At 48.3% G+C, this 22797-nt stretch overlaps 2 protein-coding genes and 1 non-coding gene across 4 annotated transcripts; 2 read left to right on the forward strand and 1 right to left on the reverse strand.

Moving 5' to 3' along the window:
• The first annotated feature begins 7446 nt into the window (after nt 1-7446).
• On the forward strand, nt 7447-9079 carry SNAPIN (SNAP associated protein). Of its 2 annotated transcripts, none has more exons than XM_040635674.1 (4): nt 7447-7742; nt 7861-7907; nt 8157-8275; nt 8525-9079. In XM_040635674.1, the coding sequence occupies exons 1-4, from the start codon at nt 7504-7506 to the stop codon at nt 8624-8626; spliced, it is 507 nt and encodes a 168-aa protein (XP_040491608.1). In that variant the 5' UTR covers nt 7447-7503; the 3' UTR covers nt 8627-9079. The 2 variants fall into 2 exon arrangements, with proteins under 2 accessions (XP_040491608.1, XP_040491609.1); XM_040635675.1 differs by having other exon boundaries at nt 7458-7646.
• A 173-nt stretch (nt 9080-9252) lies between these two features.
• Nucleotides 9253-17680, reverse strand: ILF2 (interleukin enhancer binding factor 2). The gene is made up of 14 exons (XM_040635673.1): nt 17564-17680; nt 17085-17144; nt 16853-16895; nt 16104-16208; nt 15457-15534; nt 14787-14889; nt 13797-13862; nt 11994-12110; nt 11441-11519; nt 11083-11170; nt 10429-10490; nt 10237-10351; nt 9925-10015; nt 9253-9777 (listed from the first exon to the last, which is right to left on the reverse strand). The coding sequence occupies exons 1-14, from the start codon at nt 17566-17568 to the stop codon at nt 9617-9619; spliced, it is 1173 nt and encodes a 390-aa protein (XP_040491607.1). The 5' UTR covers nt 17569-17680; the 3' UTR covers nt 9253-9616.
• A 217-nt stretch (nt 17681-17897) lies between these two features.
• Nucleotides 17898-17969, forward strand: TRNAM-CAU. The gene has a single exon. It is a non-coding gene; the product is annotated as a tRNA-Met (tRNA).
• Nucleotides 17970-22797: the final 4828 nt, after the last annotated feature.

The following is a 22797-nucleotide window of genomic DNA, read 5'->3' on the forward strand; positions in this document are numbered from 1 at the left end:
AGCTTCGGATGACCCATCTCTCTTAGGTTATTCCCCAGTCCTCTCCCTGAGTGGCAGGTGCATGCCCCCAAATTGGACATTCATTTTAGAGCACAAGCGGGGGTGGAGAACCCCAAGCACACACCCCACGGTGGAGCCCAATGCCAGCCTCCGATTCCAGGACCCTGAGATTACGACCTGAGCTGAAACCGAGTTGGAGGCGTAACCAACTGAGCCACCCAGGTGCCCCGATCTGGTGGCTTTTGAACCACTTGCCTTGCCCCACCCCCAACCCCCACCTTTAATCCACTGAGATCCTCTTAAGATTTACAGAGGGTTTTGAGGCCTATGTGAGGAAAAGAATATGGCCCGGTGGAGGGGAGGGGGCTGCAATGCCCCACACACCTCTATACCCATGTCACCCCTTCTTTTACTTGCAGATAGCCCCACATACTTTGGGCAAGGTTTCAGGTTAAAAAAATGTTGAGGGAGTTGGGAAATGGGAGAGCAGGACACTGGAATGGTGGCATTGAGCTTCACCGCACTGCCCTCCAGTTCATTGAAGGAATTCACTTGGGAGGTTGATTTCAGGACAGAGTCCTGAATGTTTCCACCCCCTGGGCAAGAGAAGGGGGGGTGCTCTGCTGAGTGCTGAGTGTGGTTCAGCTTCTCCCTCATAGGGCAGCCTCGTCTAGCCCAGACACACATCCCCTGTCCCAGGGTTCTTCCAGCCCCACTGTCCTGCTCCTTTTGCCCATCAGGAGGACCTGCCCCATGTCCTCTACACGCATCTCTTACATGGGCCCAACCTGCAGTGGGGTGAGCTAATAAGACCAGGTTGGGGCTGCCATTTTCAGCATCTGTGTGAATCTGTGAACCCTGAAGCAGTTGGAGGGCGGAGGGCTGCTTTGAAGGTCCCAGTGGACCCTCCACTATAACCGTCCTACCTCATGAAGGAGTTCATTCCCAGTGGTGGGCACAAGGAACACCCCTACCAGCCTCAGGCCCTCCAGGCCTCCCTGCTGCTCACTGCAGTTTTCAGCATGTCCTGAGCCCTGTGCCCACTTCTGCCACCCTCGGTCCCAGCTGAGTGTCCAGGGTAGAGGAGACAAGGAGATCGAGCCCAGTTTCTGGGTCAGCCTTTCACTCATTCAACCACCATCTGCCAAGGGCTTGCCAAGCAGACACTGACAAGGTGTGGTTTGTTAGGAGGGTTAGGGCCCCAGCTGGCTCAGTGGAACGTGTGACTCTTGATCTCAGGGTTGTAAGTTCAAGCCCCACTTTGGGTGTAGAGATTATTTTTTAAAAAATTTTAAAAGGGAGTCTTGGGACTGCAGAGAAGAAATTGGTGAGCTGGACTGTGAAAGTCAAGGGACAGTTTGGGGTGCCTGGGTGGTTCAGTGGGTTAAGCATCTGACTTTTTTTTTTTTTTTTTAAGATTTTATTTATTTGACAGCACAAGCAGGGGGAGTGGCAGGCAGAGGGAGAAGCAGGCTCTCTGCTGAGCAGGGAGCCTGATGCGGGGCTCAATCCCAGAACCCTGAAATCATGATCCCAGCCGAAGACAGACGCCTAACTGACTGAGCTACCCAGGTGCCCCAAGCATCTGACTTTTGATCTCAGCGCAGGTCTCAATCAGGATGCTGCGTTCAAGCCCCGCATTGGGCTCCACTCTGGGCCTGGAGCCTACTTAAAAGTCAAGGGTAAGTTTGACAGAGAAGGAGAAAGAATCTCCCAAGTACAGGGAACAACAAATGTAAAGGTACAGAGGCCTAAATGTGCGTTGCCTGCTGGGGAGTGAGTGTTCAGTGGGCCTCCAAGCTAGGGTGGGAGACACACCTGACAAGATCAGGTACCCCAGAGCCTGTCTGCTAAAGAGCTTGGGCTTCATGCTTCGGGTGGTGGGGAGTCACTGAGGATTTTCAAGGCAGCCCATGGGGTGATAGCACAGAATGCTGGTGGGAGGTGCAGACGGGTTAGCAGGAGCAATGGCGGAGGCTGGGAGATCCTCAGGGCTGTTGGGTTAGTGCAATCACCGGAGTGGGCCTGAACCTGGGTAGTGGCAGGGTGTCTGGGGAGAAGCCCACACCCTCAGCAGTTTCCACGCTATCTGTTGTCTGGGTGTGTGTCAAATGCGAGAAGGCAGTTGGGGCAGCGTGAGCAAGCTGCCAGAAGTAGGGCGTGTGTGACTCCCTGTCCCCCCGTGATGACCCCATGACGTCTGATCTGGAACCAATGGCAGCGTTGCTGCCCGCCATCCAGTCCAGTCTCCGTCATGCCTCCCACTCCCCAAAGTTCCAGGCCTCCAGGCCAGAGGGGCTGGCTGAGGATAGGGCCCCTGCCTCTGTAAGCCCAAACAGCAGCACCTTCCTCCCCTCCTGGGGCTTCCTGGAGTCTCATCACATAGCTCCAGCAGCAGGGCTATGCTTGGACCAGCACTGTAAGTGGGGCCTGAGAGGCTGGGACCTGGGACGAGGGCCTGGCTTGGCCTCTGTATCCCCTCCTCTTCCCATGGGCTGTCCCATCCATCCCTCTGAAGCCCAATACCTTTCCCACTGATTCCCCAGGCAATGTGGGAAGAGCAAGTGTGCCCTGGCCTCCATTTCCCTGGGCTCTGGGGACCTCTTAAGGATTCACTCCCTCCCCACAAACACAAAGTTGCCGCAATGGGGCTGTATCATCTGATTTCTGACCCAGGACCATCTTCAGACACCATCTCCAGCCTCTTAATAGGAATCTCCACGCCCCCAGGCTCCTGATACTCTATCTCCCATTTTTACCTGGTCATGCCAGCAGGAGAGATGTTCCAGGTGCCACCTGGCTGCCCTATACTCCTGCCTGGGTGGGCTCTCCAACCTGCACTGCACCCTGACCAGTGAGGGCCCTGACTGACCACATGGTCTAGGTGCAAAGGACAGCAGGACAGGGGGACCCCTGAGGGTGGAGACAGAGGCCGGGACAGCTCTAGGGCATGTGATGGTGATAGCAGTCCTCAGTCATGGCCCGTTTACTGTGTAGGGCAGGCTGGCCCACAGGCCTGGTGTAGATAAGGCCCCAGGAAACCTCTTTAAAAGATTCACTTGATTCTCTATTTAGGTTCGATTTATTGGATTTCTTTACCCTTTAGTGTAAGATGACTATCGGCTTAAGATTTAAACATATCCATGGTGTGATCGTGTGGCTTATAATAAGAGATGTATTTAGCTCGCCTGGGTAGCTCAGCTGGTTAAGCTCCCGCCTTCCACTCCCGTCATGATCCCAGCCAGCGTCCTGGGATCCAGCCCAGCATTGGACTGGGAGGGAGGGGCGAAGGAAGGAAGGAAGGAGGGAAGGAAGGAAGGAAGGAAGGAAGGAAGGAAGGAAGGAAGGAAGGAAGGAAGGAAGGAAGGAAGGAAGGGGGGATGAAAGAAATCCTTATTTAGTCTGGTCCTGGCACAGAACTCCTAAAACCTGGAAAATTCCTGTGATGCAAGAGCAATAAAGGGCCTTTTGTTGTGTTAATGTTGACTTTCCAAAATCCTCTAGTAGCGAAGGATGGAGGCTGGTTGCTAGGGGAACCAACCCCGTGTTGGGGGGGTTAGAACTTCAGTCCCACCCACCTCCCCAACCTCCCGGGGACAAGGGCTAGAGTTTCAATCCGTCACCAGTGGCTAAGGAAGCAATCGTGCCTGGGTAAGAAAGGATGGGGTTCGGGGAGCCTCATGGTTGGTGGGCACATGGAGATTTGGGGAGAGTGGTGCACCTGGAAGGCTTGGAAGCTCTGTGCTCCTTCCCCCACATGTTTACCCTCTGCATCTCTTCCAGCTGGCTGTTCCTGAGTTCTGTTCTTTCATAATAAACCGGCATTGTAGTAAGGAAGATGCTTCTCTGTGATCCGAGAGCCACTGTAGCAAATTAACTGAACCCAAGGAGGGCTGGTGGGAATCTCCCATCTATACTCGGTCAGCCAGAAGCACAGGTGACAAGCTGGGCTTGCAACTGGTGTTTGAAGGGGGGCGGCCATCAGGTACTTAACGTGTGGGATCTGATGCTATCTCCGGGGAGATAATGCCAGAATTGAGTTGAATTCTCAGAACCCAAAAGACACAGGGTTGGGAGGTACGCACAGTTGAAAAGCTATCTGGAAGTCTTAGGTGAAATGAGTTTTTCTAAAATGCCCTAAACCTTTATCCTTTGCATTTTAACCTCTTAAATTCTGCTTAAAACTGTTTAACGCACAGGCCCAAATGAAGTCACTTGCGCCAAGTCACCAAACCTGGGCTTCATACCAAACCTAACTGCAGTTTCAACCTCCCCCAGAAACGTAGTCTTATCAGTCAGGAATTTTCTGGTCAGCACCAATAAGGCAATTTGTCACAAGGGCCCTCTCCAAGGAAGGTGAGGTTGTCTGCGGGATAAGACCCCTCTGCCTTTCCCCCAAGGGAAGGTGACCTTGCCTGGAGCAATCCTTTCCTTTCTTTTACTAATTTTTTGCCCCACCCTCCTTCCTACAAAACCCTTCCATTTTGTGCAACTCCTCAGTGTTCCCCTCTCCTTGCTTGATTTGTGAATTACTTAATAAAGCCAATTAGATCTCGATTTATTTAGTTGAATTTTGTTTTTTAACAGGTTTTACAAAAACTCTGAAATTTGGTAACAGCTTGAAGGCCAGTGCTGGCTCTATTCATTCTTTAAATGTTATCAAATTCCAGGCATCATGGCACAAGTTCTTCAGTGAAGAAACCCCATCCCCCCTGCTTGCACTCTGTAACATAGCAGTGGCCCTCCAGTTCTTGGCTTTTCCATAGAGGCTGTAGGAGATGTAGGTCGTAAGAAGTGCCCTGTTCTCGGGGGCACCTGGGTGGCTCAATCCGTTAAACGTCTGCCTTCGGCTCAGATCAGAATCCCAGGGTCCTGGGATCAAGCCCCATGTTGTCAGGTTCCCTACTGGGGGGGGGGGGCTGCTTCTCCCTCTCTCTCTCTGCCCCTCTCCCTGCTCATGTGCACTCTCTCTCTCAAATAAATTTTTAAAAAAAGAAAAGAAAACCTGTCCGCTCTCCTCGGTTACCTGAGCGGTGCTTGGGTTGACCTGCCCTGTCCCTGCTGGTCCTGAGGCGGCTCTGCAAGGAGGAGCTGTGCGGGCTCAGGTGGTAAACCCCACCAGGCCCTTTGCCCAGCAGGCTAGATGGGTGGGACAGGGGGGTGGTCAGAGTTTTCAGAGGGTCCCACTTGGGGGAGGGGAGACTACAACTGGGAAGGGGGCCCTGAGAGTCAGGCCCAGGTAAGGGACAGGGATTTCCTCATCCTCCCAGTTTCTGCGAGTTCAGAACTTGGTTTAGGGACACCTAAATGCTTCAATGGCAGAGCCTAAGAGGGCAGCACTGGGATGGGTGTGGAAAGGAGTAGAGGAAACAGTGAGGCCTGAGATTCCAGCTTTTTTTTTTTCCCAACTGGTGCTTCTAGAGAGTTGCTGTCCCCACATGTCCCATGGGTGGGCTCCCTGGTCAGACCCTGATCTGGTTAGACTCCAGGACTCCTGCTTATCACAAAGGAGTCAGAAGCCGAAGGTGGAGCGCTGGCCTTGGCAGAGCTGAGGAGCGTGAGAAGGCCCCAGAGACCTGCCCTTTTATCTTTCTAGTTTTCCCCCCATCTCCTCTCTCCTCTGTGGTTGCTACCTGGCTTTCCCCTTAGAGGATGTGCTTTCAGTTTGTTAAAGAGCAAAAACTCCAATGAGTAAATTTGAAGATCTAATTGGCTTTATTAATTCACAAATCAAGCAAGGAGAGGGGAACACTGAGGAGTTGCACAAAATGGAAGGGTTTTGTAGGAAGGAGGGTGGGGCAAAAACATAATAGTAAAAGAAAGGAAAGGATTGCTCCAGGCAAGGTCACCTTCCCTTGGGGGAAAGGCAGAGGGGGGGTCCTTTCCTGCAAATGACCTCGCCTTCCTTGGGGAGGGGTGGGGAGATGGAGAGGGCCCTTGTGACAAATTGCCTTATTGGTGCTGACCAGAAAATTCCTGACTGACCAGTTAAGACTACATTGCTGGGGGAGGCTGAAACTGCAATTAGGTTTGGCATAAAGCCCAGATCTGCTGACTTGGCCTGACATCAGTGACCCCATCTTGGGTTGTTGGTTTTCTTTCAACAGACCCTTGCCTGGTCTCTCTTACAGAGGTATCCAAGAAACCATGGAAAGATGAATTCTAAAGTCCCTTTCTGGAAAAAAAATAAAATCTTTCAGGGGTGCCTGGCTGACTCAGTTGGTGGAGCATGAGACTCTCGATCTCCGGGTAGTGAGTTCAAGACCCACGTTGGAGGTAGAGTGTACTTTAAAAATAAATAAATAAATAGAGGCACCTTGGTGGCTCAGTTAAGTGTCTGCCTTCGCTCAGGTCATGATCCCAGGGTCCTGGGATCCAGTTCTGCTCAGTGGGGAGCCTGCTTCTCCCTCTGCCTGCCACTCCCTATGCTTGTGCTCTCTGTCAAATAAATAAATAAAATCTTAAAAACAAAACAAAAAACACTTCCTCTTTTATTCCTGAAGATGAAGCTCAAGGCCGAACATTCTGGTGCCATTTATCTCGGGGGACCCCTTTGCCCTCAGGAGAAATTCTACATGCACCTTACCCGACGGTGTAAAGTCACAGGACTGCGAGCCGCTGGAACACTCTAGAGCTTAAGAGACTGTACTTTGTGTTGAGAATTAAACAAGACATGTAAACTCTGGAAAGCAATGAAAAACACAAAACTAAGGAAACTTTTTGAAGGAATGAAAATATGGAAACATATGTAGGTTTTAAATGTTGCTTTACTGTGGCAAACTACACATAACATTTACCACTTCAACTATTTTTAAGTGTACAGTTAAGTGACATTAAGTAAATTCACATTACCGTGTCATCATTACTCATCTCTAGAACTTTTTAGTCATCCCATACTGAAACTCTACCCATTAAACAGTAATTCCCCTGGCAACCCTGTTCTGATAGAGACCTAGACCACATTTCATCTCCATGAATTTGACTGCTCTAATAACCAGACATAATCTGTCCTTCTGCTCCGCTTATTTCACTCAGCATAGTCTCCAAGCCTCATCCACATGGTGGCATGTATCAGAATTTCATTCCCTTTTAAGACAATAATATTCCTATGAAGTTTTGTAGACACTATAGTGACATTAAAAAGTACTCTCTCAAAGTCAGAAATACGAGACTACATATATTATAAATACAATCTGGTTAGCACGGGAGGGCGAAGCGCAACCGGCGAGACAAGCATTTTTCACCTTTGCAGAACACCAAAGATAACCGCCCCCAAAATAGCGCCTCCCAGCCCCGCGGAGGTCTGGAGACGCCCCCCAAACACCGCCTCTCCGGGGGCCTCCGAGGAACTGCAGCTCGGCTCCGCCCGGCCCGGCCCGCCCCCGGTCGCTGAGACTCTGGGTCCAGTCGGCAGCTCCCGGGCGTCCCCTGGTGGCGCACTTCAGCGCGACTCCAGTTCCCGGCGGCCCGCGCGGCACGCTCCCGGCGGAAGGGCTGCTCGTGATGGCGGCGGCTGGTTCCGCCGCTGTGTCCGGGGCAGGGACGCCAGTGGCGGGTCCCGCAGGCCGCGACGTCTTCGCCGAGGGGCTTCTCGAGTTCCTGCGACCCGCTGTGCAGCAGCTGGACTCTCACGTCCACGCGGTCAGGTCCGAGAGAGAGGGGCGAGGCGGGGCCGCTCCTCGGGGGAGAGCGGACCTGTGCCGGAAGGGGCGGGGCCTGTGCCGGAAGGGGCGGCCGGCCGGGTGGGTGAGCTGGAAGCCGGGCGTAGTAGGCCTTTCTCCCGGCATTTGGGGGCTCCCTGGGGGAGTGGGGTTTTCGAGTCCCATTAACTAACAGTGTGTGCCTCTTACCTCTTTGCAGAGAGAGCCAGGTAGAGCTACGAGAACAAATTGACAACCTAGCTACTGGTGAGTAAGCACCCCGTAGACCAGCGACCCTGCAACGCACTTTTAGGGCCTCATGTTTAGCGGAGCTCGGCGTACGTTTCGGTCGTTTGCTTGCAGGGCTGCAGGGCTGCAGTGGATTCCTGCTTTCATGAGTTTTTAGTGGCCGGCCCATGCGAGTGCAGGCGTGTTTGCATCCTTCACCAGCCTGCTCTTCCTACGAACATGAAGGGAACCATTAGGTGTTAGCTGCTCCTTCCTTCCATCCCCCAGAACTATGCCGAATCAATGAGGATCAGAAAGTGGCCCTGGACCTCGACCCCTACGTGAAGAAGCTACTTAATGCCCGGCGGCGGGTTGTCTTGGTCAACAACATTCTACAGAATGCGCAGGTAAAATAATTCCCCGCCAGCAGTGATTCTTTACAGGTCCTCAGGGACATCCCGAAGTCCCCAGTGCAATGAAAGAAAGGGAGTTGTCAGCTAGTGTCGGGCGTAATAGAACTTTGTATTCAGTACATTCTTAAATTCCTTAGAAGACTGACATTGAGACGGAACAAGCCCAAGGTGTCTTCCCGCAACTAGTCGACAGGGAGTGCTGAAGCCTTTCAAAAAGTTATGATTCCGTATCTTGTCTTGTAGGAACGGCTGAGGCGACTAAACCACAGCGTGGCCAAGGAAACAGCCCGCAGGAGGGCAATGCTCGATTCCGGAGTTTACCCTCCTGGTTCCCCCAGCAAGTAACAGGCCAAGAGATGGGACCCGTATGTGGCCTCAGAGTAGCACAAGTACTGTTCCGCAGCTGCCTCGTTTCCTCCGGGACTCCCTGTAGACCTTGGAATATCAAAAAGGCAGCCCAGCTGTTTCTGTTTGAAGCACTTAAGTCTTACCCGTTTATATGGGGGCCCAAAGAAACCTGTGTACAGCAGGACTAATGATCCCAAAGGATTTATTATGGCTCTTGCTTCCAAGAATGAGCTGAGGCCTCTACACACTCAAGACCCAACTCCTCTACCTTCAGGCCTAGTTCTGTTCTTCTGTTGCATGTCCTCTACTTGTGACTTTGTGTACAGAGGATTTGGAGAAGAGGGCAAAGTCAAGGTAATGACTCCTATCTACCTTTTGTTGATTGCACTTGGCTTGAATATAGTAGCAGTACTGCTAGAACCATTTAATTCAATAAATGCTTAAACGGTGTTCTAGTTTACTCTGGTAAATGGAAAGGTTCCAAGAGTCTTTGTACTTTAATTCAAATATAGCTTCAAATTGTGATCTAGTGTTTACAATGAAAAGACTCAAGTATCATTTTCACTGAGAGTACAGAAAGCAAAAAAGGTTGTCAGATGCCAAGGAAAAACAAGACCAGGAGCCCTACTAGGAAGTACTTTAATAATTTTTCTTAGAAAAAAAAAAAAAAATCCAGACATTACAGTTCACAACATTTCAACAACAAAGTACTGGTTGAGAGAGGTTTCCAGGAACTGGGTTCTCTGAAGTCTTAGGAAGAAAAGCTCGTCTCCTGCTTCACTATAGATGAATGGCATAGGTCATAAAAGGGAGACTTCTGGCTACTAAGCCAATGAGAACCTAGTGGAATGACACTTCTTCTATAGAGTTTATTTTCCTTCCTGTCTCCCTTATCCCTCAGAAGTGCCACCACATAAAGCCTGGTAGCAGTTAGCTTAGGCTGCAGTCTTCCCCCTGGACAAGAAAGGCGGCGAAGAGAAAGGAAAGTCACTCCTGAGTCTCCATGCTTTCCTCTTCCTCTCCTTGAGGCGGTTCTTCTGTATTCTCTTCCTCTTCCTCTCCTTCCTTCTTCTCTGGTGGCTTCTCATAAGCCTTTTCTGAAGGTGTCACTATCACCCCATCCCAGGTAGATATTTCAGAAGCAAGATCTAAAAAGAAAAGTGATTTCAGGCCAAGTAGCCCAGCATACAAGTCATGACCTACACAGTAGAAATATTAAGACATCTGAGTAGTGCAGTGCTTCTTTGCAGACCACAGAGCAGCATAAAAAACCCTGACCCACAGGGATCACTCACAGCTGGCATCACCCTCCTGGCCAAGAATCTTCCGAAAACCACCATGTGAGAGGATTCGGACCAGAGTCTGAGCTGTGTAGCATACCATGTCCTAAAGGAGAGCAAAGTGAGGGTAAACTAGCAGGATGGATTAAAGAAACTTATCTGATGAACATTCTCATAAAAATAAAAATGAAGATAACTTTAATTTCAAGACCAAAGTCTGTGAGAACCCCTAAATCCGGACCCCTAAAGACCACATTCCCTTTGCCTTCTGAGCTGGGAGTATTCAAGAGTGGGGCACAACAGACCATATCAAAGCTGTCCCAATACCTGTTGTTCCAGAGTCATGACTGTGTGTACTCTGAAGTTGCCACTCTCACAGGGGTCAGTGATACCCACTGACCCTGGAAGGAACAGTCCTGCAGCCAGAATCTGTAAGCAACGCCTGAAACACACAAGAACATTACAAGAACACAAAAGGCCACTTACATCCAGCCCCAAACCCAAAGCAGCATGTCATACCTGTATGCCACGTTTAGGGCCAAAGGCTGTCTGGTGGGATTGTTCATCACAGCATAGTGCCCCTGAAAAATAAACAATCTGGTAGGTGTGCCGTAAACTTGGCATGTCTAGCCAAACAAACTTCAAACCATCAAAGAGAAAACTGGTTATCAAGGCCTAGCTACAATGTTCAGAAGCAATTCTGAAATGGCTGTTCATTCAGTAACTTCCTTCTGTTACTGAAATGACACCAGTAACAAAAAGGCATAGGAGCAGAGGCGCCTGAGTGGCGCAGTCGTTAAGCGTCTGCCTTTGGCTCAGGGCGTGATCCCGGCGTTATGGGATCGAGCCCCACATCAGGCTCCTCCGCTGGGAGCCTGCTTCTTCCTCTCCCACTCCCCCTGCCTGTGTTCCCTCTCTCGCTGGCTGTCTCTATCTCTGTTAAATAAATTAATAAAATCTTAAAAAAAAAAAAAAAAAGGCATAGGAGCAGCCAATTACTCATTCAAATGAATACTCCAAAAGCCCAAGGAAGTAATAAACCTTGACTATTTACTGGATTACTTGCCCACCATGAAATTTATTTTCAGCTTCACCAAACTTCAGACCCTGATAGGTTTCAAAATAACTATTATTAAATAGCGATGAACAGGAACTCCCAATTGCCCTTCTTACGAGTAGGTCAAGGATCCAGGGTGTGAGGGGCTCAAAGCCAGGAAAACGAATCCTCAGGTCTTTCAGCAGTCTGATGAGAACTTTAACTCTGAAGGTAAGAGGGACCCAGAGATTAAAGGTAATAAGATCATGTATTTCTATCCCTGAAGTACAGAGCTGATGCTATTTCCAGAACTACACATTGTTTCAATCTAAATTTGTTTACTTGAGGTTAAACCCCCTCCACACACACACACCAAAAAACAACCCTGACAAATTATAACCAAAAAAGTTCTAACAGAGGAAGTATGGGGGATCCAGCTACTCACTGTTAATTAGAAGGATTAAATTATTTTAACTCAAATAGTGAGTGACTCACGTGGACTGAGAAGCATTTTCCTCAAACCAACGGGCATGTCTGATGGCTGCTAAGGCGCTCTGTAACACTTTGATATCCACTAGAAAACAAGCACAACAGGCCACGATGAAACACTCCATTAAGCAATTCAACCTGGTTGCTATAGCCCACGAACTCGGAAGGAAGACAGGGTAACTTCCTAATTTCTTAAACCACCCCATGTTCCTTGTATCAGAAAATCATTCACCCAAAAATCCCTATTCCTCCCCCAAATCAAATCTATAAGCATGCAAGATCCACCGCTTTCTCCAAAAGCCTACCCCCCTCCATAAATATTTCCTCAGTACTTAAGTCCTCCCCTCCAGTTGCTTTCTTAGCCATCCCATGTGACAATTTCACTAGCAAGCTGGTAAAACTCTCCAAATTACAGAGGAAGACAGCTAAGTCTGGCTGTCAGCTTAGGTTCAGAAGGTTTCATGTGGAACAGCAACAAGCTAATAAGTAAACTCAACAGCAACCTTATACCATGTTTTGATTTCCCCCCAACTATCCCAGCAATAGAAAAAAAACTAACAATGGAGTTCTGGGTCCAGTTTTCGGAGATTGGGTGGCACTGTTGTAATGAGAATCTTCACTGTAGCATCAGAAGAACTGATCTCAAAGCCAGTTTCATTGGTCAGCATGGTCAAAACTGAAAGAAAATCAAAAACTGTAACTTTCCCATTTCCTTTAGATGACCAGAGGTAAATCTACAGTGGGAGTAGGGGAACAGATGGGTTTTTAAAAAAAGCTAGAGTCCAGTGGTGCCTGGGTACCTCAGTCCACTGGGTGTCTGACTGTCGGTTTTGGCTCGGGTCCTAATGTCAGGGTCGTGAGATCAAGCCCCATGTTGGCCCTGCACTGGGCGCAGAGTCTGTTTGTCCCTTTCCCTCCCCCTCTGCCCCTTCTTCCCTGCGACCGAGTACTCTTATCTCTCTAATAAATAAAATCTTAAAAAAATATATTCAGATGGGCTCCTGGGTGGCGCAGTCGTTAAGCGTTTGCCTTCAGCTCAGGGCGTGATCCCAGCGTTCTGGGATCGAGCCCCACATCAGGCTCCTCCGCTGGGAGCCTGCTTCTTCCTCTCCCACTCCCCCTGCCTGTGTTCTCTCTCTCGCTGGCTGTCTGTCTCTGTCACATAAATAAATAAAATCTTAAATATATAGGGGCGCCTGGGTGGCATAGCGGTTAAGCATCTGCCTTCGGCTCAGGGCGTGATCCCGGCGTTGTGGGATCGAGCCCCGCATCAGGCTCCTCTGCTATGAGCCTGCTTCTCCCACTCCCCCTGCTTGTGTTCCCTCTCTCGCTGGCTGTCTCTATCTCTGTCGAATAAATAAATAAAATCTTTAAAAAAAAAAAAAAAGAAAAAAAAAATCTTAAATATATATATATATTCAGAGTCCAGGATGAGGGTTCAGAATGCAATTTTAAAAGTAACAGAGAGGGGCGCCTGGGTGGCTCAGTTGTTAAGCATCTGCCTTCGGCTCAGGTCCGGCTCCCTGCTCATCAGGAAGCCTGCTTCTCCCTCTTCCACTCCCCCTGCTTGTATTCCCTATTTCACTGTCTCTGTCAAATAAATAAATAAAATCTTTAAAAATTAAATAAAAGTAAAGAGATGGGGCACCTGGCTGGCTCAGTGGATAGAGCATGGGACTCTTGATCTCTGGGTTGTAAGTTCAAGCCCCATGTTGGGTATAGAGATTACTTAAATTTAAGAAAATAAAAAGTAGGCGTGTTTGGGTGGCTCAGTTGGTTACACATCAGACTTGATTTTAGCTCGGGTCATGATCTCAGGGTTGTGGGATTGAGGCCTGCATCTGACTCTGCATTCAGCGTGCAGTCTGCTTGTCCCTCTTCCTCTGCTCCAACCTGATCTCTAAGTAGATAAAATCCTTAAAAAAAAAAAAAAAGTAGGCACTTGGGTGGCTTAGTTGGTTAAGCATCTGCCTTTGGCTCAGGTCATGATCCCAGAGTCCTGGGATCAAGCCCCATATCGGGCTCCCTGCTCAGAAGGAAGTCTGCTTCTCCCTCTCCCTCTGGTGCTCCCCCTACTTCTGCACGCTGTCTCCCTCTCTTGCTCTGTAAAATAAATAAATAAAATATTTGAGAAAATTTAAAAAAACAAGTGTCCTGACTGAAAAAAAAAAAAAAAGGTAAATAAAAGTAAAGGAGATGAACAGGATTTTAAACACTGGAGATCACTGCTAAAAACTTCCCCAACATAAAACTCTTCATTCACTCTTCCTCCTAGCCTGACGTGACTTTGTTAAAAGTGTACTTGTAATTATGCACCTAGCTCCTATGACCATTAAATACATGTTCAGCAACAAACTCAAACCTTCAGAAGGATCCTGCGCTCTTAGGCTTTCCACAACTTTGTTCCCTAGGGCAGCAACAGCTTCCACTAGATTAAGAGAAAAGGAAACAATGAACATTATAATTATTTAAAGACTTCCTGTACATCTCTACACTACTCCACCCTCCGATTTCTGCCCCACATGCAAGCCTGGAGCAACGGCAAGCAAGAATAAACACTTTTACAAGGGGAAAACTAACACGTGAACACAGAAACTCGAAGGCTCAGGGAACAGGATACCTCCTATACCCATACCCCCCCCTTTTTTTTAAATAGTAGTGGCACTAATGCCATTTTGGGCTGGATAATTCTTTGAAGGTTGGAGGATAGAATATATCCTGAGCACTGTAGGATGCTTAGCGGTATTCCTGATCTCTAATCCTTTGATGCCAGTAGCCCAAACTGTCTGCAGACACTGCCAAATATCCCGTGGAAGACAAAAATCACCAAACGAGAAACACTGCCCTTTAGTAACTAACCATACAGTCTATCAGACACATGGTCCAGACTTTGTCCCTTCTTACCCCAACACACGTTAAAAAAAATAAATTTCCCATTTGTCTTCTAAACCACCTTACTCACCAGAAATTTGGGCTTTAGGGGCACCTGGGGGGCTCAGTTGGTTAAGTGGCTACCTTCGGCTCAGGTTATAATCTCATGGGCCCTGGGATCGAGCCCTGCATCGGACTTCCTCCTCAGTGAGGAGTCTGCTTCTCTCTCTGCCTCTCCCTGCCAACCCCTCCCCCAATCCCGCCACTCATGCTCTTGTTCTCTAATAAATAAAATCAAGGACAGAAAAGGAAAGGACAGGAAAGGACAGAGGAAAAGGGAAGGGGAAGGAGAAGGAGAGAAGAGGAGAGGAAAAAAGAGAAAAGAGAAAAGGAAGGAAGAAAAAGAAAAATTTGAGCTTTAAAGATCCCTATGCCTCAAACTCAACTTTCTGCTCCTGTGGCCAGAAACAGGTGCACTCACATGTTGGTAGAATCTTTAGGATTACCACCAGGTCAGCTACGTTGTGTCCTGTAGTCATTGTTCCCTTTTTATATGATCCCACCTGTCGGACTTCTTCAATTTGCTGTTGGAAAGGGATTTCAGGGGGAGAAAAATGTAGAAGTGAAAAAGACTGTCTAGGGGAGCCTGGGTGCCTGCTGGTTAAGCATCTGTGTCTGACTTCGGCTGGGGTGGTGTTCTCAGGGTCCTGGGATCTGTCTGCATCAGGCTCCCCACTCAGCAGAGATTCTGCTTATCCCTCTGCCCCCCCAACCCCCACACCCCCGCTTGTGTTCATGTGCACGCGTGCTCTCTCAAATAAATAAAACCTTGGGGGGGGGAAAAAGACTGTCTAGTTCCTCTCAGAAGTCAATTACAACACAATTATTACCCAAATTAAGAAGTAGCAGAAGTCAAATCATATCCCAAAACAACCACATGAAAAGCCTAATACGTTATGGCTAGCTGATAACACTGATAGAAGTCCTGTCCCTAAGATCTCCACTACAAAGGAATTCCACTGTACTTTCCTTCCCATTTTAGGCTTGGCTTTGGAGAATAAGTAACTGAAGAATTAAGATATGGGCGCCAAGGAAATGCTACCCACACTACCAAAGCTGCCCTTTCCTATGAATAATCATTAAAAACTCACCACTTCAAATGTCCCTGGAGCCACAATCAAATTGTCAATCACATTGTTTATTTTCGTCACCAAAGAAAGGATAGACGCCTGAAAAACAGCAGGAAACAAAAATACCCTAGGGGAGCCTGGGTGGCGCAGTCGTTATTAAGCGTCTGCCTTCGGCTCAGGGGCATATGGGATTGAGCCCCACATCAGGCTCCTCTGCTGGGAGCCTGCTTCTTCCTCTCCCACTCCCCCTACTTGTGTTCCCTCTCTCGCTGGCTGTCTCTATCTCTGTCAAATAAATAAATAAAATCTTTAAAAAAAAAATACCCTAAAGTGAAAAATTATAAGCAACTTCTCAGAGTTTGAGTATTTTCGCCTAATCCCTTCTATACAATCTGAATCAGTATCTACATAGGGCTTTGAAAACACTCTTTCTGGCCTTGAATATGAGAGAGGAGAGTAAGTTTTTGACCCAAAAATAGGTCCCCCAATAAAGATATAAATGCATATGTAATCTGTTTTTATAATCCACCAGGCACACTCCCTCCACCCACAGTGAGAAGTCTAAACTTCTGTGGAGTTCAGACTCTCGGAACAGTAACCTCACCAGGAGTTAGTCACTTCTCTAGCTTTCTTAGAGAAAGCTCAGGAAGAGAGCCAAAAGAATATACCTGTTCAGCAGAATTAGGAGCAAGGTCCTGATTCCTCTTCAACAAGGCCTCACTGAAGGAACTTTCATCAGGGGCTGGCTTGACCCGGGGGAAGGCCATTTCACACTACAGCAGAAAGAAACAATGATATACTATTTATCAAAAGTACTATATAGGAGAAATCATTTTCTCCACTGCCACAACAGAAACAACTGAAAATAGAAAATTCTATACTTGTTTTTACTCCTTAAGATATTCAAATCAGGGGGGCGCCTGGGCGGCTCAGTCAGTGAAACATCAGCTTCAGCTCAGTCATGATCCCAGAGTCCTGAGATGGAGTCCCTCATCAGGCTCCCTGCTCAGCCGGGAGTCTGCTTCTCCCTCTGCCTTTCCCCTTGGCTTGTGCTCTTTCTCACTCTCTCTCTCTCCAATAAATATTTTTATTTAAATCTTAAAAAAAGAAAAAGATATTCAAACCAGGATACCTGCGGGAAGGACTAGCCATAATTTAAGCTCTCGCTGGTTTTACATTAACAGATAAACCAGAGACACGGTTAATTCTTCAGAACAAAGATTACAATCCTGTTACTGTCAATAGCAGCCGAAGAATTATTTTCCCCACCGTGTTCACACGCAGCTGACTCAAAACCCCAGCTCCGTTCACTGACCCCTTTTTGGACCGGTACCGCTATTCGACCTCACTACCAGGGAGATGCTGGGTTCCAGGAAACTACAAGGGAGCAGCGGTGAACAGGAGCCAAGGTACTCACCAAATAGAAATCGAACGGAATGTGTGGCACAAAGGGCCTGAACCTAAAACAAGAAAAACAATCCAAATGACTCCTCAGAAAAACCGAACTGCTTGGCATCATGAGGCCGACGTGGTTGGGCAGGAGCGCACGAAGGGAGAGGCTCCCAAACTACGGCCGGACCTCGCAAGAGCGGGCAGCCGCAGTCCCCTACACGCGGCGTCCACGGCTGACCGAGGGACCCGGCACTCACCCTCCTCCGGGGCCTCCTCGGGAACCAAAGCGCCCGCCGCGACCTCGGCCTCTGTCGCCCCTAGAAAGGCAGAGATTTCCGCTCGTTCTGACGGCGGAAGGCACCTCCACGGCGCTGCACTTCCGCTCGCAGGGGCCCCGCTCCCACCGCCCCTCCTCATTCCCAGTACCCCGCTTCCAACACCGCGCCCACCCCGGGAGCCCGGGACGCGCCAGCCCCGCACGCCTCACAGACCAGAGCGGCCGCTCCTGGATCCGCCGGAGGGGTAAACCCTGGGTGCCCCGGCGCCGCCATACGCCGTCCAGACGCGCCCCCGGCGCCCGTCTGCCCGGCCTGCCGCGGCCCCCGCCCGCCGCCCTCCGGCCTCCGGCAGCCCCCGGACACGCGGCCCGTTCCGGGACTCGGTTCCCGTCGGCCTACTCCCCCAAAGTTTTCGCGCGAGTACGGTAGCCCGGTCCAGAACACCCCACTGCCCTTACCTCATGGCGCCCTAAAACCCGAACAATGGAGTCCACACCAACCGCCCCTCTCCTCAGAGAAGCAGACACCCGAGACGCGGCTTGTCGGCGCGTCCCAACAAACTCTGGCGCGATTGGCCCTCGCCCTACCCCGCCGCTAGTGCCCATTGGTTTACTTTGGCAGAGCGGCCTGAGAGCCAATAAGAAACGCCTGCTGTGTCAGAAATTAGCCAATAAGAACAGATTTAACAGTAGCGACGTTTTTTTTTTTTTTTAACAGACACTAGATGGCACGATAGAGAGAAGGCTTCATAGAGCTTTCTTTAGGAATTAGGAGAAGTTGTTTTTCTTAAGTAGCAGAGTGGCGCAGCGGAAGCGTGCTGGGCCCATAACCCAGAGGTCGATGGATCGAAACCATCCTCTGCTATGAGGTGTTTTCTTCCCTCTGCTTATTTCAAGTGCTCATAACCCCCCTCTCTTTCCTCCCTGGAAATGCAAACCTCAGAACCGTTTTTGCCATCGGCAAGTGAAGGGACTAGGAAGGCACTTAAGGCAACACTACAACCCTGGGTGGAATTCACCGAAGGCTGGAGAAGCGGACTATACTGATTGAATCAGAAGGAAAAGCACTGATGATGACGGACTAGAAGAGAAACTAAGGCAGCCCTTGAAAGAGAGTTCAGAAAAAGCGAGCAGAGGAAGGGGAGAGGACCCGCCAGCGCCCGCGCCAGGTCGCAGCTCCCCTCGCAGACCCGCCCCTCTGCGGCAGGCGGCTCCTTGCGCGCCTGCGCAGGCGCTGTCCCCAGCTTTGGGATGGCGCCGGCTGCAGCGCTGCTTTTGTGCCTCCTGAGTCCTTTTTCTCGGGCTTCTCGCCTTCTTTTGGGCTGATTATGTTTTATTTCCTTCCCCGCCTCTCTTAAATGGAGGTTACGCACTTTTTCTACTCTTTCAGTGGTTACTCTAAAAATTACAACATGCGGTAGCAGCTCTTTTTGCCCACGGGTCCCTATGTTTTAATTAAATCACCGTTTTGCATCAATCAATCAATCAATTGATTAAAATAAAATAAAAATTACGACATGCATCCTTGATTTAGTAAGGTCTAATTGTGTGCAATACTTTTGCCCTCCTGGTGAAAAATGCAGGGATAACTTAGTTGCTTTTACCACCAGTACTCCCCCCAGAATTATATGCTACTGCTGCTGTGTAATTCTTCTAAGGACTTCACTGTTGTATAATTTATTACAGCAAAATGCACAGATCTTAAGCTTTCATCTCGATTAATTTTGAGTAATGTATTCCCTCCATAACCATCACCCAGATTAAGATAAAGAACATTATCACCTCAGAAAGTTCGCTCTTGACCCTTTACCCGGCCCCTAGAGGCATTCATGATGCTGATTCCTGTGAGCATAGATTAGGTTTGTCTGTTCTTGAACTTCATATAAACGGACTCACACTGTACGTACTCTTCTTTCATTTAGTTTCTCTTGCTTGACATGTTTCAAGATTCTTCCACATTTTTGCATTTATCAGCAATTTGTCGATTTTTATTTATGAGTAGCATTCCCATTACATAATTATATCCACTCTCCTGTTGAGCCATTCTCCAACTGGCTGGGACACACAGGAACACATTTGGGTTGTTTCCACTTAGGAGCCATTATGAATAAAGCTGCTAGAACATTTTTGTACAAGATTTGTGTGGCCAGATGCATTTGTTTCTCTTGGTAGGTATACATGTGTACATTATTTAAATTCTGTATATATTTTCTTTCTTTCCTTCTTTCTTTTTGAAAGTAAGCTCTACGTCTAACGTGGGGCTCAAACTGACTAACCTGAGATCAAGAATCAGGGCTTTCTGGGCTGAGCCAGCCAGGTGCCCCTTTCACCTTTGTTTTTGAAGGACATTTTCTCTGGATAAGGAACTCTAGCTTGTAAGTTATTTTCCTTCAGCACATTTACCATATTATTTTACTATCTTTGGCTTTCATTTTTGATGTGAAAAAAATTTTTTTGCCAACCTAATGGTTGCTCCTTTGAAGGTAATCAATCCTCTTTTTTTCTATTTTAAAGATTTTGCCTTTGATTTAATTTCCCGCTTTTTCACCTTGATGGGTCGAAATATGTACGTTTTTAATCTTACTTGAGGTTTGTTGAACTTCTTGACTCTGTGGGGCTTTTTCTCCCCCCTCCTTCCTGGGCTCCAAATTTTTTCACAGTATCCTTTCTGTCTCTAACACTCTTATGTTTTTCATTCTTGTTTAATCTGTGCTTTATTCTGGGTCGCTTCTTCATTCTTTCTTCCAACTCTTCAGTTGAGTCTGACTTACTCTTAAACCTATTGATTAATTCTTGTTTTTTTAATATTTTGGGGTGTGAATTTTCTATTTACTTCTGATTTACCTGACTCCAAGGCTTCCCCTGGCAGTGAAGCTTTCAGGATCTTAACCCCAAAGCGGAAGATGGTTTGCCAGGTTTCTCACCTCTGGGGACATTTTGTCTCACTTGCCCCACATATTCTGCCACCAGTTCGCATCTGCAAATGACTCCAGGGTAAAAGCAGTCCTACTGCTGGCCTCACCTCTATGCTTTCCTGTCTTTCGTGTTCTCAACACCAGTTAATTCCTCACTGTCTTATTAGTGCTTTGAGTTTTTAAAGTATTTCCTCCAACATTTTTAGTTGTCTTCAGCTCAGAGATTGGGCAAATTGTTCAGTCCCCCATTGTTGAAAGAGGGGCTCAATGACTAAAGTAGGTGTAGTCATTTGAGTGTAGTCATTTCTCCTGAGCTCCACTCCACTAATCCAATGGCCCCCCTGAACACCCCCACTTGGGGCTCCACAGGCACCTCACACCCAATAAACTAAAATGGTTATCACCCCCCCCCAAATCTGCTTCTTCAGCTCTTTAGCAAATGGGTCAATGTCACCTAAACTTCAATTATTTGTATATTGTCTTCTCTTCTTGAAGACCAATTGATTCTACCTATAAAACATCTCTCTATAGTCAACAATATTATGCACTTAAAAAGTTGTTGGGGGGGGGAGCGCCTGGGTGGCTCAGTCAATTCCTTAGGCTCAGGTCATGATCACAGGGTCCTGGCATTGGGCTCCTGCTCAGTGGGGAGTCTGCTTCTCCCTCTGCCCCTTCCCCTGCTCATTTTTTCTCTCTCTCTCGCTTACTCTCTCAAATAAATAAAATCTCAAAAAAAAAAAAAAAAAAAAAAAGAGGGGCACCTGGCTGGCTCAGTTGGTAGCACATGAGACTCTTGGTCTTGGAAACGTGAGTTTGAGCCCCAAGCTGGGGACAGTTTACTTAAAAAAATAAATAAAGGGGGCATTAAAAATGTTTTAAGAGGGTAGATCTCATGTTAAGTGTTCTTAACACACACACACACACACACACACACACACACACGAAAGGACAGAAGGAAACATTTGGAGGTGATGGGTATGTTTATTACCTTGATATTGTGGTGATGGTTTCACAGGTGTATGCATATGTCCAAACTCATCAATTGTATAAATTAAATATGTACAGTTTATGCCGTATCAATTATACCTCAATAAAACTAGTTTTTTTAAAAAGTCCCCTCCCCCCAAAAAAAGTTGCCCAATCTCCTATCTACCTCTATTAGCCTCTGGAGCACCCCATACAGGACAAAGACTTTATGCCTATCACACAAAAGCTTTCAAGACCTGCCCTCTGCTGCCTCCTCTTGCCTCTTCTCAGTCATTCTTTTTTTTTTTTTTTTTTTTTTTCATTTGTCAGAGAGAGAGAGCACAAGCAGGGGGAGCCACAGGCAGAGAGGGAGAAGCAGGCTCCCCGCTAAGCAAGGACCCTTGCTTGATCCCAGGACCCTGGGGTCATGACCTGAGCCGAAGGCACCCAGGTGCCCCTCTCTTCCGTCATTCCTACACGTTACATCATAGATCAGGATTGAAAATATAAACTCCTACAGCAGCCAGGCAGGTGGAGCAAATGAGTGAACAGGGTGGGTAGGAACTGTGATGGACTAGATTCATCTCAAGGAAGGGATGCAGGACTTACCTATTGCCAGCTCTCTGATATTTCAAGACAAGTCAGAAATCCAAATATTCATGTGCCATCTGCTGATTTTATTTATTTACTTATTTATTAAGTAAGCTCTATGCCCAATTTGGGGCTTGAACTCAGGACAGAGATCAAAGAGTCCCACCTGGGGTGACTGGGTGGCTCCGTGGGTTGAGCATGGACTCTTCATTTCAGATCAGGTCATGATCTGAGGGTCCTGGGGTTGAGCCCTGTGAGGGGCTCCGTGCTCAGTGGAGAATCTGCTTGAGGTTCTCTCTCTCCCTCTGCCCTTCCCCACCCGGTTCTTTTTCTGGGTCTCTCTAATAAATAAATCTTTAAAATTTTAAAAAGAAAAGAGTCCCACCCTCTGCTGACTGAGCCAGCCTCATCTGCTGATTTTTAAGTGTAGGCAATTAAGTCAAATATAGAGAAAGAGAATGCAGGCAACAAACCATTCCTGCCATCTGCAGTTGGTCCGAGGGCTACTATTTGTTCTAGACCATAAGAAAAAATGGTCCTAAAATTCTCCAAAAATTCCTGATATAGGAAATATACTTCAGTATTCTGCTCTTTCTGCACACCTTGCTCCTCATTCTACTCTTGCTGAATTATTTCTCTTTGGAGATTTTCCTGGCCACAAAGCAAGCGGAAGTCCCATCTGGGCCTCTTAACAATTTACCCATCTTTCCGTTGTGGTCCTCAATCAGATTACACTATGGCTATTTGTCGCAAGCAGAGCTCCTCCAAGGCACGACTATACATATATTTTACCTTCATGCCCTCAGCATTTAGCCGAGGCAGCAGGTCCGTTTGCTGAAGGAGAGTTTGCGGGTGTTGGGCTCAGTCCAGGAGCAGAATCGGAGAGGGTGGCGGCGCCAGTGACCCCTGCTGGCCACGAGAGGGCAGACTGATTCCACAGCGGGAGCAGAATCGGAGAGGGTGGCGGCGTCAGTGACCCCTGCTGGCCACGAGAGGGCAGACTGATTCCACAGCGGGGGATGAGGCTGGCGGTCAAGGATCCCCAAACCCTCTCCCCAGTGGACGCCTCCACCGGTCATTTCCAACACCGTCTCCCACCGTCACCGCAAATCCCATTTTAACAATCCCCCTCAACCCGAAACAAACTCACACTCACCTTACGGGAGTGGCCCCGAGGTCCCCACTCCTCCTCCCCACCGCAGCCACCGCACACTCTTCTCC

This window comes from Ursus maritimus, unplaced genomic scaffold (assembly GCF_017311325.1).
Source record: "Ursus maritimus isolate PB19 unplaced genomic scaffold, ASM1731132v1 scaffold_2, whole genome shotgun sequence".
Taxonomy (NCBI): domain Eukaryota; kingdom Metazoa; phylum Chordata; class Mammalia; order Carnivora; family Ursidae; genus Ursus; species Ursus maritimus.